The sequence below is a fragment of the Anomaloglossus baeobatrachus genome, chromosome 3 (assembly GCF_048569485.1).
Source record: "Anomaloglossus baeobatrachus isolate aAnoBae1 chromosome 3, aAnoBae1.hap1, whole genome shotgun sequence".
NCBI lineage: Eukaryota > Metazoa > Chordata > Amphibia > Anura > Aromobatidae > Anomaloglossus > Anomaloglossus baeobatrachus.
Window position 1 is genome coordinate 273,489,457 of NC_134355.1, and position 13,253 is coordinate 273,502,709.

At 39.0% G+C, this 13,253-nt stretch overlaps 1 protein-coding gene across 1 annotated transcript in view; it reads right to left on the reverse strand.

Annotated features, from left to right (window-relative positions):
* The window catches only part of PDE7B (phosphodiesterase 7B), a 532,107-nt gene that overhangs the window by 314,825 nt on the left and 204,029 nt on the right, over positions 1–13,253 (reverse strand). The window contains exon 2 of the mRNA XM_075339855.1: positions 10,687–10,747. Coding sequence (XP_075195970.1) covers positions 10,687–10,747 — 61 coding nt within the window. The remainder of the gene's footprint in view (positions 1–10,686; positions 10,748–13,253) is intronic.

Below are 13,253 nucleotides of genomic sequence, written 5' to 3' on the forward strand. Positions count from 1 at the left end.
CATATTTCATAATTGAGGAAGGTGTGGTGGATATAATTTATAAGGGAGGGCAGTGTGTAGTTTATTAGGGGCAGTGTGACAGTCACAGTATATAAGTGGGGACGGTGTGGTGGGAATATTTTATACTCATGCTATGTTTTGATGTGCCTGTGGTGATCCCCATTGGGGGGATTAGTGCCCTTCGTTTCTCATTGATACTTTTTAAAGTGTTTTACAGAGTAGATCTGCCTTAAACAGATGTCGTGTGCGAAAACTCAGTTTTACGTTGTCACTAAGGGGCGCGACCACTTAAAGTGCCTAGGGCAGCATGAAGGCAAAATACAGCCCTGGATAGGCAGCAAAGGATATTCTTAGTATAAGACAGCTTATGTGTCAGTTGATATGATTTCGGTGGTGAGAGGGAGAGTGGGAGAGAGGGAGAGTGGTTAAAAAGGAGAGTGAGAGTGGGGGAGAGGGAGAGTAGGAGACAGGGAGAGTAGGAGAGTCGCACAGTGGGAGAGTGGAAGAGAGGGAGGGAGTGAGAGTGGGAGAGAGGGAGAAAGGATGAGTGGGAAAGAGACTGAGAGAAAAATACTTAGTTACTATCCCGGGCAATGCCAGGTACTATAGCTAGTTGTTTATAAAGTGCAAAATATGGACCGCCTGTAAGTCACTTTTTTACCCCAAATCCTCTGGTTTGTTTGCCTCCTATATTAAATTAAGTATTATGTTAAATGGATTTGCCAGTGAGCTAATCACAGTCTATTATTCCACTCAAACTCTCATGACACTTCTAGCGCATTTCATGCCTCAGTAAGGTATGTACTGTACATATCAAGATTAATTGAGTGTATGATAGTGAAACATTCTGTAGGCTTGTTTCAAAAACAGACAAAATCAGTCAAAATGCAAATTTACAAGATGCCTCAGTCTGTTTAGGATGTATATATCAAATATGTATTGTGAAATCAGGATTGTTCTTTGACATTGCATTAGGAATGAATATACAAATGTCATTAACACACCCATGTCGGGTACATCCTGTCTCCTTATATGTCAGTTTTGAAATATAGTTTGTGTATCAAAATAGCTCCCTTAATAAGGGAGGCAGTTAATAAGCAACACACATGCAGACAATAATTAAGTAGCGACATGCTTTGGCTTGACATGTCAGCAATGCCAGAACGCTAATGATTTAACTCCAAAGATCTGTCCTCTTGTACTTAAAGGGCTTATCCACCACTTGGGAAGCCCGTTCTGAAAAGTTGTATTCTCGCATTTAAAAAAAAAAGAAGAGACACTAGCAATATTTTAGAGATATTGGCGAGGGGTCTGCTGGTGTTTCCATGACATTGTGTCATGTGAGCGCTGTAGCCAATCAGTGACCAATGAAATGCAGTGCTCACACCTATGCTGGCCTGGCCGAGTTTCCTTCAAAGAAAGTGTGGACAAAGCAACTACGTAACTCCTTCACCCTTGGGTGATTTTCCGTTTTTCATTTTAATTTTTGCTCCCCTTTTACTGAAAGCCATAACTTGTTTATTTTTCCATCAATCTTGCCATATGAGGGCTTGTTGTTTTGCGGGACAAGTTGTACTTTTGAAAGAAACCATTAGTTTTACCACATAGCGTACTGGAAAACAGGAAAACAAATTCCAAGTGTGGTGAAATTGCAAAAAAAAAATACAATTACACGATTGTTTTTGAAATATTATATTCAACGTGTTCACTATATGGTAAAACTGATGTGTCAGTATGATGCCTCACGTCAGTATGAGTTCGTAGATACCAAACATATATACTTTTACTTTGGTATCTACGAACTCATACTGACGGGTTAAAAACAATTCAGAAGTTTGTCCGAAAAAAGAATTGCACTTTTTGTGCCATTTTCTGAAAGCCATAGAGTTCTCATTTTTTTGGAATCTGGGACTCAGCGATGGCTTATTTTTTGTGCAGATGCTACATTTTAATTGCCTGTTATTGCAGTTTTTCAAAATTTTGCGGAGACCAAAAAACTTAATTTTGGCATTTGGAATTTTTTTCTCACTACGCCATGCACTGATCAAATTAATTGATTTTTTATTTTGAAAGATATTTCTGAACTCGGTGATACCAAACTTGTGTATTTTGTTAACTGTTCTATTTTCAATGGGACAAATGGGGGGTGATTTGAACTTTTAGGTTTTTTATTTTTTCACATTTTTAAAAAGTTTTTTAAATTTTTTTTCTTTATTTTACTAGTCCCCCTTGGAGACTTTATGACTGCACAGGCTGATCACTTGTGCATTTCTGTTGATCAAAGCTGCACAGCTCTCATCAGCAGAAATGCTCCTTTCCTGTGAGAGCGCTCTGTTGGCTCTAATAGGAAATATGTCATGATAGCAACAGAGGTCATCACATGACCCCTCTCTACCATGGCAACCACTGGCTCCCTGTGATTGCATCATGGGGCACCCAAAGGTGGCGGGGAACGGCACGTTCCCCGTTGCAGCCATTTAAATCATGCTGTCACATTTTGACAACGTGATCTAAGAGGTTAACAGGCACGGGTGGATCGCAGATGCACCTGCGTCTATTAGGCACAAATATCTGCTGATAAGATCAGCAGACATGTGCAGGGATCACCGCCGACTCACCGCAACAGCCTCCGGTGATTACCTCTACATGACCAAGAGCGTACCGGTATGTCCTTAGTCATAAAGGTCGTAAAGGGGTTAATGTCTGCTGTGTAGATGAAGCATTCAAGTGTTTTACAGGAGCATTTACAGTGTTCTATGCTACTGGAGGGTAATATTTTTGCGGCTATACGCAGCATGCTGCGATTTTTCTCCTCAGGCCAAAACCAGCTCAGCAAAAAATTTCAGATCAGCACTGACTCATTGTTTAACATTGGCTTGAGTGCAATCCGATTTTTTTGGCATATTTATACGCAGATGTCAGCAAACCCTTAGGTGCATTCTGATTTCTGTATAATTCAGTCCAACATCGGACCACAATTCACAGACTGGATGGTGAGTCTCCCAGCTTCATTCTGTACATTGTAGTCTGATTTCAAACTGATTTATAGGGACATCTGAATGCACCCTCACTAAAGAAAACCATTCAAGTGAAATCCTATACAATTTGTGTTACAATTTCTGAGGATGTTAAAGCTACTCCCTACTAAAGCACTGACATCCTTAAGGGAGGGGGCTTTTTTATTTATTAAAGCAGGAGTCAATGTGCATCAGTGGATGAATGTTCTTGGACAGAAGAGATACAATTTCAAGATAGTATTTTATATATATATATATATATATATATATATATATATATATATATATATATATACAGACAAGCAAAAGAGTAACAATGTTTTGAAAGTTTGACTTTCAGGCTCCATATCTCACCATCCACTATGGCTTTGAGCATGAGACTACCTTCATTTTATAGATAATCATCTTGGCTATCTCGTGCATAAATTTGACTTACAACTATTTAGCATATGATTAGTTATGCAGAATCTTGTCATGTCACTGCATTGTTAGTGTTTTGCTTCTAAAAATCTAAATTTTAATTTTAATTATTTTCTTAGTATTTGTAAATCCACCTTTGGCTGTCAACACTTTCTAAATCCTTCTGGGCATTCTCTCGATCAGAATAAGCATGTCTCCACCAATATATGATCCCAGGTCTCTTCTACACGTTCACAATGTTAGGGCATGATGGTTGACTCGCTTGGGTATGTATACAGATGTATCTTCAACACTACCCACAAATGTTTGATTGGGTAGAGGTCTGAGCACTGTGGGGGCCAATCCAGCACCTCTACTTCATTGTCATTGAATAATTTCTTCAGTGAAGATGGGAGAGTGATGGGTGAACCCGAACTGTAAAGTTCGGGGTTCGTACCAAACACATGGTGTTCGTGCACACGATCCCAAAAACAAGCTTTCTGGGAAGTTCTTTTTACAGTTTGGGTCCAGTTCGGTCCAGGGGCTGTAAAAAAAAAGCAGCACATTATTAAAAAACATTATGATTATACTTACAGGTCCCGCAACGCGTCTTGCAGACTATCTTCCGGACGCTTGTGCTTCCGTGTCTGATCATTGCTGTGCTGCCCGGTAACCACCACTTACTTATAGGACCTGCCATGACGTCATAGCCATATGACCAGTCTGGTGTGAATGTTGTACAGACATTGGGTTAGACTGGTCACATGGCTATGACGTCATGGCAGGTCGTGTTAACTTCCGGGGGTATGCACTGCACTGCTCGTCACTCAGCAATCTTTGGCTGTTTTTGGCCATGTTCGCAGTAACCTCAAGATTCACCCGAGTCCATGGCTCATGGACTCAATTGAACTTTGACTGTCACTGTGCGAGTGTCACATTGCATCACCCGGTATGGCCGCAGACTGTCCTGACAGGAGCGATTGGCTGCACCTATTTCCATGCAGCTGAGGCGCTCGTGTCTGGAGATTGTCAGTCCATGCTGGGTGATGCCGATGCAAGACTGCACGAGTCATAAGTAAGTGGAACTCCGGCCTCAGTGTCAGCCTGCTTCTCACTGTGTATAGATGCTGTCTGTGCAGAGTGATGAAGCAGAGTTGACAATACTCTCTCTGCTTCTCACTTTGTATAGATGCTGTATGTACAGTGTGATGAAGCAGAGCTGCCAATGCTCTACCTTTGTACTACGTCGGACTAAGGATTTTTTTTATAATAAAGATCGAGTCTCTACATTTTTTTTGTTTTATTTCTAATAAAACAAATGTCTCTGTGTTGTGTTTTTTTTACTGTTTACTAGGAATTCATGGTGGCCATGTCTAATTTGGCGTGACACCATGAATTTCGGGCTTAGTACCAGCCAGCTGAGAATACAAAGCTGGTATTAACCCCTTTATTACTCAGCATGCCACCAACATTATGGCCGCTGCACAAGCCGGGTAAAGCTCCTGGAAATGGCACTAAGAAGGGGAAGATGCGGGCTGTGGTTTAGTGTTGGGGGCCCAGAACCCTTGGGCCTTACCACATTGAGAATCCCAGCCCCCAGCTGCCTGGTTTTACATGACTGGCGATCAAAATACGGTGAGAGCCCATGCAGTTTTTTCTAAATTATTTTTTTAAATAATTTAAAAAAAAAAATAATAGGCTTCCTGTATTTTGATTGCCAGCCAAGGTAAAGCCAGGCAGATGGGGGTGGCAGCCCGTAGCCGTCCACTTATCTGCATTGAAAATCAAAAATACAGCGGAGAGCTACGTCATTTTTTTTTATGTATTTATTTTTTTTACCCTACTATATGTGTATAGATGTTAGAATGTATGGGCTGGTTTCAGGTTACTCCAACAGCCAATCACAGACGCCGACTCTGTGACAGCATCTGTGATTGTCTGTTATTCTAACAGTAAAATAAAACAACAACACAGAGAAAAAATATTTTGTTAGAAATAAATCAGAAGACATTTAGGACTCCATCTTTATTACCCAAATAAAAACCCTCCGACGTAGTCCAAAAGCAGACTCTACTACATCTACATCTAAAAGCTCTGCTACATCTGTGTGAGGAAGCAAACACATGTCCGCTCACACGAGCCACTTCTACTGCCGGATTTCTCATGCCAGAACTGATAGACCTTGTGATGAGCCGACTTGTTGACTTTAATATTTTGCCTATTCATCCACCTTTTGAATGGCTTTTGAATGGATGGAATGGATGTTATATATTATTCTTCCAACTGTCATGGCACACAAATGATGCAGTTTGGCAATTTTCTTGCCTGAGAGACTGCTATCGATGAGCTGAATGATGCTCTTTCTTTTTTCTTGGAAAATCTTCATGGGAATTAGCCTAATAACACACTGAGAAATTAGGTAATGCGAGAACAGGTTGTAATGTGTAGTATACAGGCAGAAAGTGTATTTCAAACACCAGGAACAAAACAGTAACAACGCAGTGACATGACAAGAATCTGCAGAACCCTCATATTCTAAATAGTTGCAAGTCAACTTTATGTATGAAATAGACAAAATGTTCTTTTATGAAATGAAGGTAGTCTCACACTCAAAGCTGTAGTGGATTTTTGAGATATGGAGTGTGAAAGCCAAAAGTTCAAAACGTTGTTACCTTTGGCTGTAAAATTGACATTTTAAATCTTTACTCAGAAAACCTTGAAATCTGAAATCCATCATGCTATACAAGAAATGCTAAGAAAGTGGGAAAATCTGCAGATCATGCATGCATCTTGGCAGGTATCGGCTGAAACAATTCGCAGGTGAGTAGAATTAGACAATCCTTTCAAGTTCACATATTTCTCTATAATAAAATCTGTAGTTTTATGTTATGTTCCAACAAGAAGGTAATTCCAAAACGTCTTTATTTCCAGGTGTAACAATAGCAGGTATAACCAAGCAAGCAATAGGGAGCATAATGAAATCCGTCTCCATGTTTAGTAACACATTGAAGCTTGGGTGGAACATTTTAGCTCTCTTATTCAAGTGGAATATGTAATGAATATGTTCTAGTAAGGATGTAATGAATATTTTCTAGAATGCTGTTTGGTATAGGGCTGCTTTTCTCCGGTATCACCGCACTAGTCCTGAGCTGAAGCATGAGTGTTAGAAGAACGGATTACAGTAATCACCTTATCTTCTTGCATAACCCTGATAATTCATCATTCAATTAACCTTTTGAACTTGTAGTGAAAATAACACGGTTCATCCTATCAATGTAGGAATAGAACAGGTGGGGTAATTAAACTATGTTCACGTGTCCAGTAGTTATTTCCATTTTTGGACACATTTTGGGATGACAAACACAGAAATAAAGGATCATTTAAATGTGGACAGAAAAGTCCTAAAATATTTCCGCTTTCCAACTGCAATCCATTTTTTAGCGGGATGAAAAACAGACCCCCGATCCATCATTTGCTGTTTTTTTAAGTCATTGTCCTTTTTTTGTCTTGTGATATTAGTTGATGTTTTTGGTTCCAAATTCATCCAAATGGTGCATGTGATTCATTAATTTGCTGCAAAGTAAAAAATGGGCTTTCTCTCCTTTCATGAACTGTTCTTGCAACTTTTGGTGCCAAAGGTCACATGTTGGTACCAAAGTCACATAAATTTCACCCAAAAACTGGCGCGCTCAAAAATACATCAGTGGGACCACTGAAGTGAAGGTGCTCCAAATGTTACTATTTTTAAAAAAAAAAAAAAAAAATATATGAGATGTGTAAAAATGGATCCATTACAAAATGAACAAAAATGGATGCAAAACCAAATTTTATATCCATTTTTTGCTCTGTTTATAATGTATCCAGTGTTTTTTTTTTAATACTTGACCTATTACAAACAGATGGCAACTGGGCATGTGAAAAAAAGTATCAGATGGTACAAAGCTAAAAATTCTATGGACAAAGGTACAGAAAAATAAAGAAAAAACAGGATATTTTTGTCATTCTGGGCTCCTCTTCTGCTGGGGAGCGTCACATGACAACTGAAGGTGCTGATCAGCCTTGATGTCCTATCAGAAGAATAAGTTATGAAGAACCCTATGCTTACTTTCAGAAGTAGTGAACAATCTCTTTAAAGCAAACCTGTAATCAGATTTCACAATACAAACTCAATCCATTACTAATTAGATATCTTGGACCTGATAAAGCTGGTTTACTAACTTTGATCATCTGTATTAGAATGGCAGTAATCATGATATTAGATTTAAGAGTATTTTTGGAGTCCAGCTAGAGGTTGACTCATTAAATGCCTATTTTAATATCAGGCTTGTAAACTTTCAAGAAGGATTATACAGCTATTCTGATATGGATTTTAAAAGTATAAAATATGCAAAAATGTGATAAATGTACAATAAAAATGTACGAAAACAGAGAAAACTACCAATCTTATCGTAATATTTTATAAAATACTGATATAGTTACCAGACTCAATGTGCAGGGTATTGGGCAATATTCTGTGTAAATATATGCTAATTTGAGAACTCCATTATCTGCCAACTTCTAGCTTTGCTCAGTTCTCTTTGCCTTATCTAATACCTGTCTGTCAGCAATTTTCATAAGGGTGATAGCAAATGGATGCTGGAACCTCACTCTAGTCTAAGATTTAAGATGCATTACTAGCAGGTCCGGACATTTTCTCTGCATTTTACCCTACCTCCCGACTCGGAGAGGGAGAAGACCTCAAGGACCTGTATGTAACAACTCTTAGAACTCCAGACATTACTGTCAAAATGTAAAATGTTACATTTTAATTCCTGTAGTGATAAAAGCTCGAGATGTCATGAAAACAAGGGAGATCTTGGATTTTGAAAGTAAGGTCTGCCGTGGAGGATTGTGGGATCATGCTCAGCATGCTGAAATCCCACTATCTGGCAGTCTGGGCCCTATCTTTGCTAGCAAAAAGGATCCATTACAGGTTGTTTAGGGACGGTTTTGTTTATTTCGAAAAATGTTTAGCGTTTGGTTGCCTATTATTTTCTTAAGTAAAAGGGCTGCTACACTTCTACACTGGGGTGATAGGTCTTGTTTAAGGAGCATTTTTCAGTACATCAATATCCCTGTTCATACATGTGCTGCCAACCAACTATATTGTTTAGGGCCACAAAAAGACGCAAATAATTGACAAACAAGCCTATAAGAAAAAGCCATAAGTACTTAAAGCATTCATTAAATTAAACATGAAGAAATAGCGCATCAAATAAAAGTAAGCTGGTGAGTACAATTGCGTCAGCTGAGCAGACCACTTAAATGAAAAGAACATAAAAGGGTTGTCCACTACTTGAACAACCCCTTTTCGTTCCCCATGCTTGGCCCCATTAAAATAAAAAAACGTATACTCCCCTCCAATGCTGGCGCATTCATTTACAGGGTTTACATGAGGTTACAACATCACACGAGCCCTGTCCCCAATCACAGCTGGCTTCCTTCTCCACGCCTTCGGACATATGATTTATGCAATGAAAAGAGATGAAAAGGTACTCACCGGTGAAACTGTACAAATATCATTTATTGGAAAACGGGTACAGATCAGGGCATCAGGGGAGGGAAAAACACACAAACATGCCGGACAACGGCCGTTTCATGCCCTCTCGGGGTGCTTCCACAGGTGGTGGACCCGTGGAAGCACCCCGAGAGGGCACAAAATGGCCATTGTCTGGCATGTTTATGTGTTTTTCTCTTCCCTGATGCCCTGATCCGTAACCCATTTTCCAATAAAGGATTTTTGTACAGTTTCACCGGAGAGTGCCTTTTCACCTCTTTTAATTGGATCATGCATGTGTTTTTGCTTTAAAAGAGCACCACGGTGGCTGTCTTGATTTTTTTTACCTGGCTGCTGAAGGCATTAACCATCTGTGAACCGGGCGTTTCATGTCTTTTTACTGATGATGGTTGAACGGAGCCTCCAGTGATACTGCTTCTGCATAACGTGAACAGTGCCCAGCGTTTTCGTCTTTAAACCTCTTGATTGGACATACAGTATGAGTTAACCAACAGGAAGTGAGCGGCAGCCACATCTCTCACTTCCTAGTAATTACATATATGCAGGTAAAGAAAACCAGTGATAATTGGGTCCAGGGCTTGCGTGATGTCGCAACCTAATGTGGACCCAGGAACGTGATGGAGTTGAGTATAAGCTTTTTAATTTTAATGGAGCCAAACATGGGGAATGAGAAAGAGATGTCCTAGTAGTGAGCAAGTCAACAGATGACCTATCCATGAGACCGGTGGAGGTCTGACACACATCAGTACCACCAGTCAGTTGTAATCTGCAACATCAGTAGATGGATAAAAACAATGTACAAGGCAGAACACTGCAGTCCACTTAAATGAATTACTTGGATGAGAGATAAATGCCAGTATTTGGCAGTGATTACATAGCAGTAGATTGGGCTGTTGTGTTTCACCCTGCGCATTGCCATATTTAACCATTTCTGTAGCAGATTACAGTTGATAGGTATAGGATGCTGGGTGTCAGACCCCACCGATCACATATTGATAACCTATCCCAATGACAATTGTTGAGTTCTGAACAACCTCTTTTAGTCATTCAATCTTACAATATGCACCTGAGTAAAGTACCAAAAAGTTTTAAACAAGTAGACCATGCTTATATTTTCATCTTAACATATTAACCAGGCAATTTCCAATTAGTCATCACAACAGACAACAATGATGTGTCTACAACTTCCAGACATTTCTGTGAACAAGACAGCACGAGAATAAAATGGTAGCGATTTCTTGAGATGACATTCCATAAGACCCAGCTAGAGTCATAATAAGGAGTTTATTTGCCTGCAATGTTTGCTTCATTGCTTGATGCCAATAATTTGTTAGCTGTGAACGTCCTTGCAAAGGTTGCTGTACAGAGATCGCCAAGAAGCTATTTTCACGTGGCTTGTGGGAATTGGGATTCAAACCACAAATATCTTCCAGCCCAATCTTCAGCAAGATTCCAGGCACATGAAAAAAGCACTTTTTGACATCAATTTTATGGCCTAATTCAACTCTTATTTTATATATATACAGTATATATATTTTTGAAAGAGTATATAAAAATATTTTAACTTTGTGTTGCTAGCCAAAACTAATAGGATTATTTTGTGAATGAAAACTTAGCAAAATCATGGCTGTATTCATTACACGTTCACCAGAAGTGCAGGGCTAAAGCTCCATAACATTTAGCATTTGCATTAGAAAAATAAAGGCTTCTTACCTAGCATGCACACGCATCTGGCATTCTGATCTGGGTTGTCAAATGGGATTTCTCCACACCTCTGAAAGGACAAAAGAATATGCCTGTCATCAGCTGTCCAAATGAGATCTGCTGATGAGTTAGAATTCGAAGAATAACTATTCTTATTCACTTGTGGTACATGGATTTATGAATGCATGAATGCTATATAAGTATAAAGGTCTAAAGTACTCTTCATTATGCTAAATATCAGAAAACCAATCAGAAAACTTAATCATATTCCCAAATTCAAAATCATTACTGAGTTATAAACTACAGTTAGATCCAGCAATATTTAGACAGTGACAAAATCTCTGTGATTTGGCCTCTGTATGCCACTATTTTTTATTAAAAATTAAACAACTGAGATGCAATTGAAGTGTAGACTTTCAGGTTTAATTAAAGGGGTTCAACACAAACATCCTGTTTAGGAATTGCAACTGTTTTTCTACCAAACCTCCTCATTTCAGGGGTTGAAAAGTAATTTAATAAATTTACTTTACCCTAAATAAAATGTTCATGTTTAATAGTTTTGTACAGAATCCTTTGCAGGCAGTGACTGCCTGAAGTCCATGGTCCATGGACATCACCAAATGCTAGATTTCATCCTTTGTGATGTTTTGCCAAGCCTTTTTTGCAGCTGATTTCAGTTGTTGCTTGTTTCTGGGTCTTTTTGCCTTAAGTTTTATCTTAAGCATGAGAAATGCAGCTCGATGGGGTTGAGATCTGGAGATTGACTTGGCTATTGCAAAATATTCCACTTCTTTAACTTAAACTCTTCGGTTGCTTTCGGAGCCATTGGAAGCGATGAATGCTCAGCCATCACTCTGCCTCCACTATGTGTTACAGAGGATGTGACGTGCTTTGGATCGTAAATCAATCCAATTCTTCTATATACTTTAGTTTTCCCATCATTCTACTAGAGTTTGACCGGAATTTCATCTTTCCAAAGAAGGCTTTACCACAACTAAGCTAGCTTCATTAGATGATTTTTTGCAAAATATCATCTGGCCTTTCTAATTTTAAGGCTGATTTATGGTTTGCACCTTGTGGTGAATCCTCTGTATTTTCTCTCATGAAGTCTTCTCTTCATGGTAGACTTAGATACTGAAGCACCTATTTCCTAGAAAGTGTTCTTCACTTAGGTGGATGTTGAGATGGAGTTTTTGTTCACCATGGAAAGTATTCTGCGATCATCCACCACTGTTCTTCTGTGGACATTGAGTACTTTTTGTGTTCCCATGTTCACCAGTGCGCTCTATTTTTTACAGAATGCATCAAACTGTTGCTTTGGCATAATATTTTTGCTATATCTCTGAAAAATGTCTTCTTTTTGTTCAGCATAATGATGGTCATTTTATCTTTCATTGAGAGCTTCTTTGAGCACATGTTGTTGGTTCACAGCAACAGCTTCCTAATGCAAATACCACACCTGGAATCAGCTCCAGACCTTTTAACTGCTAAATTGATGATGATTAACAAGGGACTAGCCCATGCAATTCATTAAAAAGTTTTTGAAATAATTGTCCAATTACTTTTGGTTCCTTGAAAAAGAGGCAGCTACATATTAAAGAACTGTAATTACTAAACCCTTACTCCAATTAGGATATGAATACCATAAAATTAAAGCTGAGAGTCTGCACTTAAATCCATATTGATTATATAACTGTATCTTGAATATGTTTTGGTAAATAGGTAAAATGCCAAAATGTGGGTCACTGTCTTAATATTTCTAGCCCTTACTGTATATTTGTCTGTGTTAACTAAGAGTAATATTGGCTACCAACCGCCTCTACAGGTCTGAATTTAGATCACTTAAAACCCTCACTCTAACGCTGTCATTTGATGGCTTTTGGCTGAATAATCCTATGGTTGATCTTTCATCTGACTGCCATCTCGGCTGTCTTTCCCATACATAGAAGGGTTTGCTCAGCTAAGTGCTCCTATGTTCTTTATGAGAAAGCAGCTGACAAGAATCTTTTTTGGCTGCTTATCTCTGGGAGTATATGGTGATCATCAGTCTGAAATAGGACATGCGTAATGGATATTTCCCTGACCAGTCTGTTGGAGCACCCATACACATTAGCGTGTCTGCCATACCCTTCAATATCGGCGCGTACATTGGACATTAGTCAAATTTGTTTGGGGCCTTCGGTTTGCCAAAACTAGGGTATCCAGTTGCTTTGGTCATAATACAAAATTTTACTGTATAAACTTGAAACTGGCCTAACCCATATTTTAAAGGGGTTGATGATCAAATACAAAAGGTGATAAAATGGTGAACTGATCTTTATAGTAAGCTAGAAAATTTACTAATATCGTCTTAACTCAGGAAAATGGTGCATTCTGGGTTCATGCTAGTTCTGTTCTGGTCATTTGTTTCATACATGCCAATGTTTTCTGTGTAGACATTTGACATTAGCACTCAAGGAATGGGGCTTGCTGACTGCTCATTTCAATAGATAAACTGGCCCTCTTAGCTGTCTATAAGTCAGAGAAGTGGGGTGACATGGCAATTAAAATTAGTAGTCCGCCAGCCCCCGTCACCC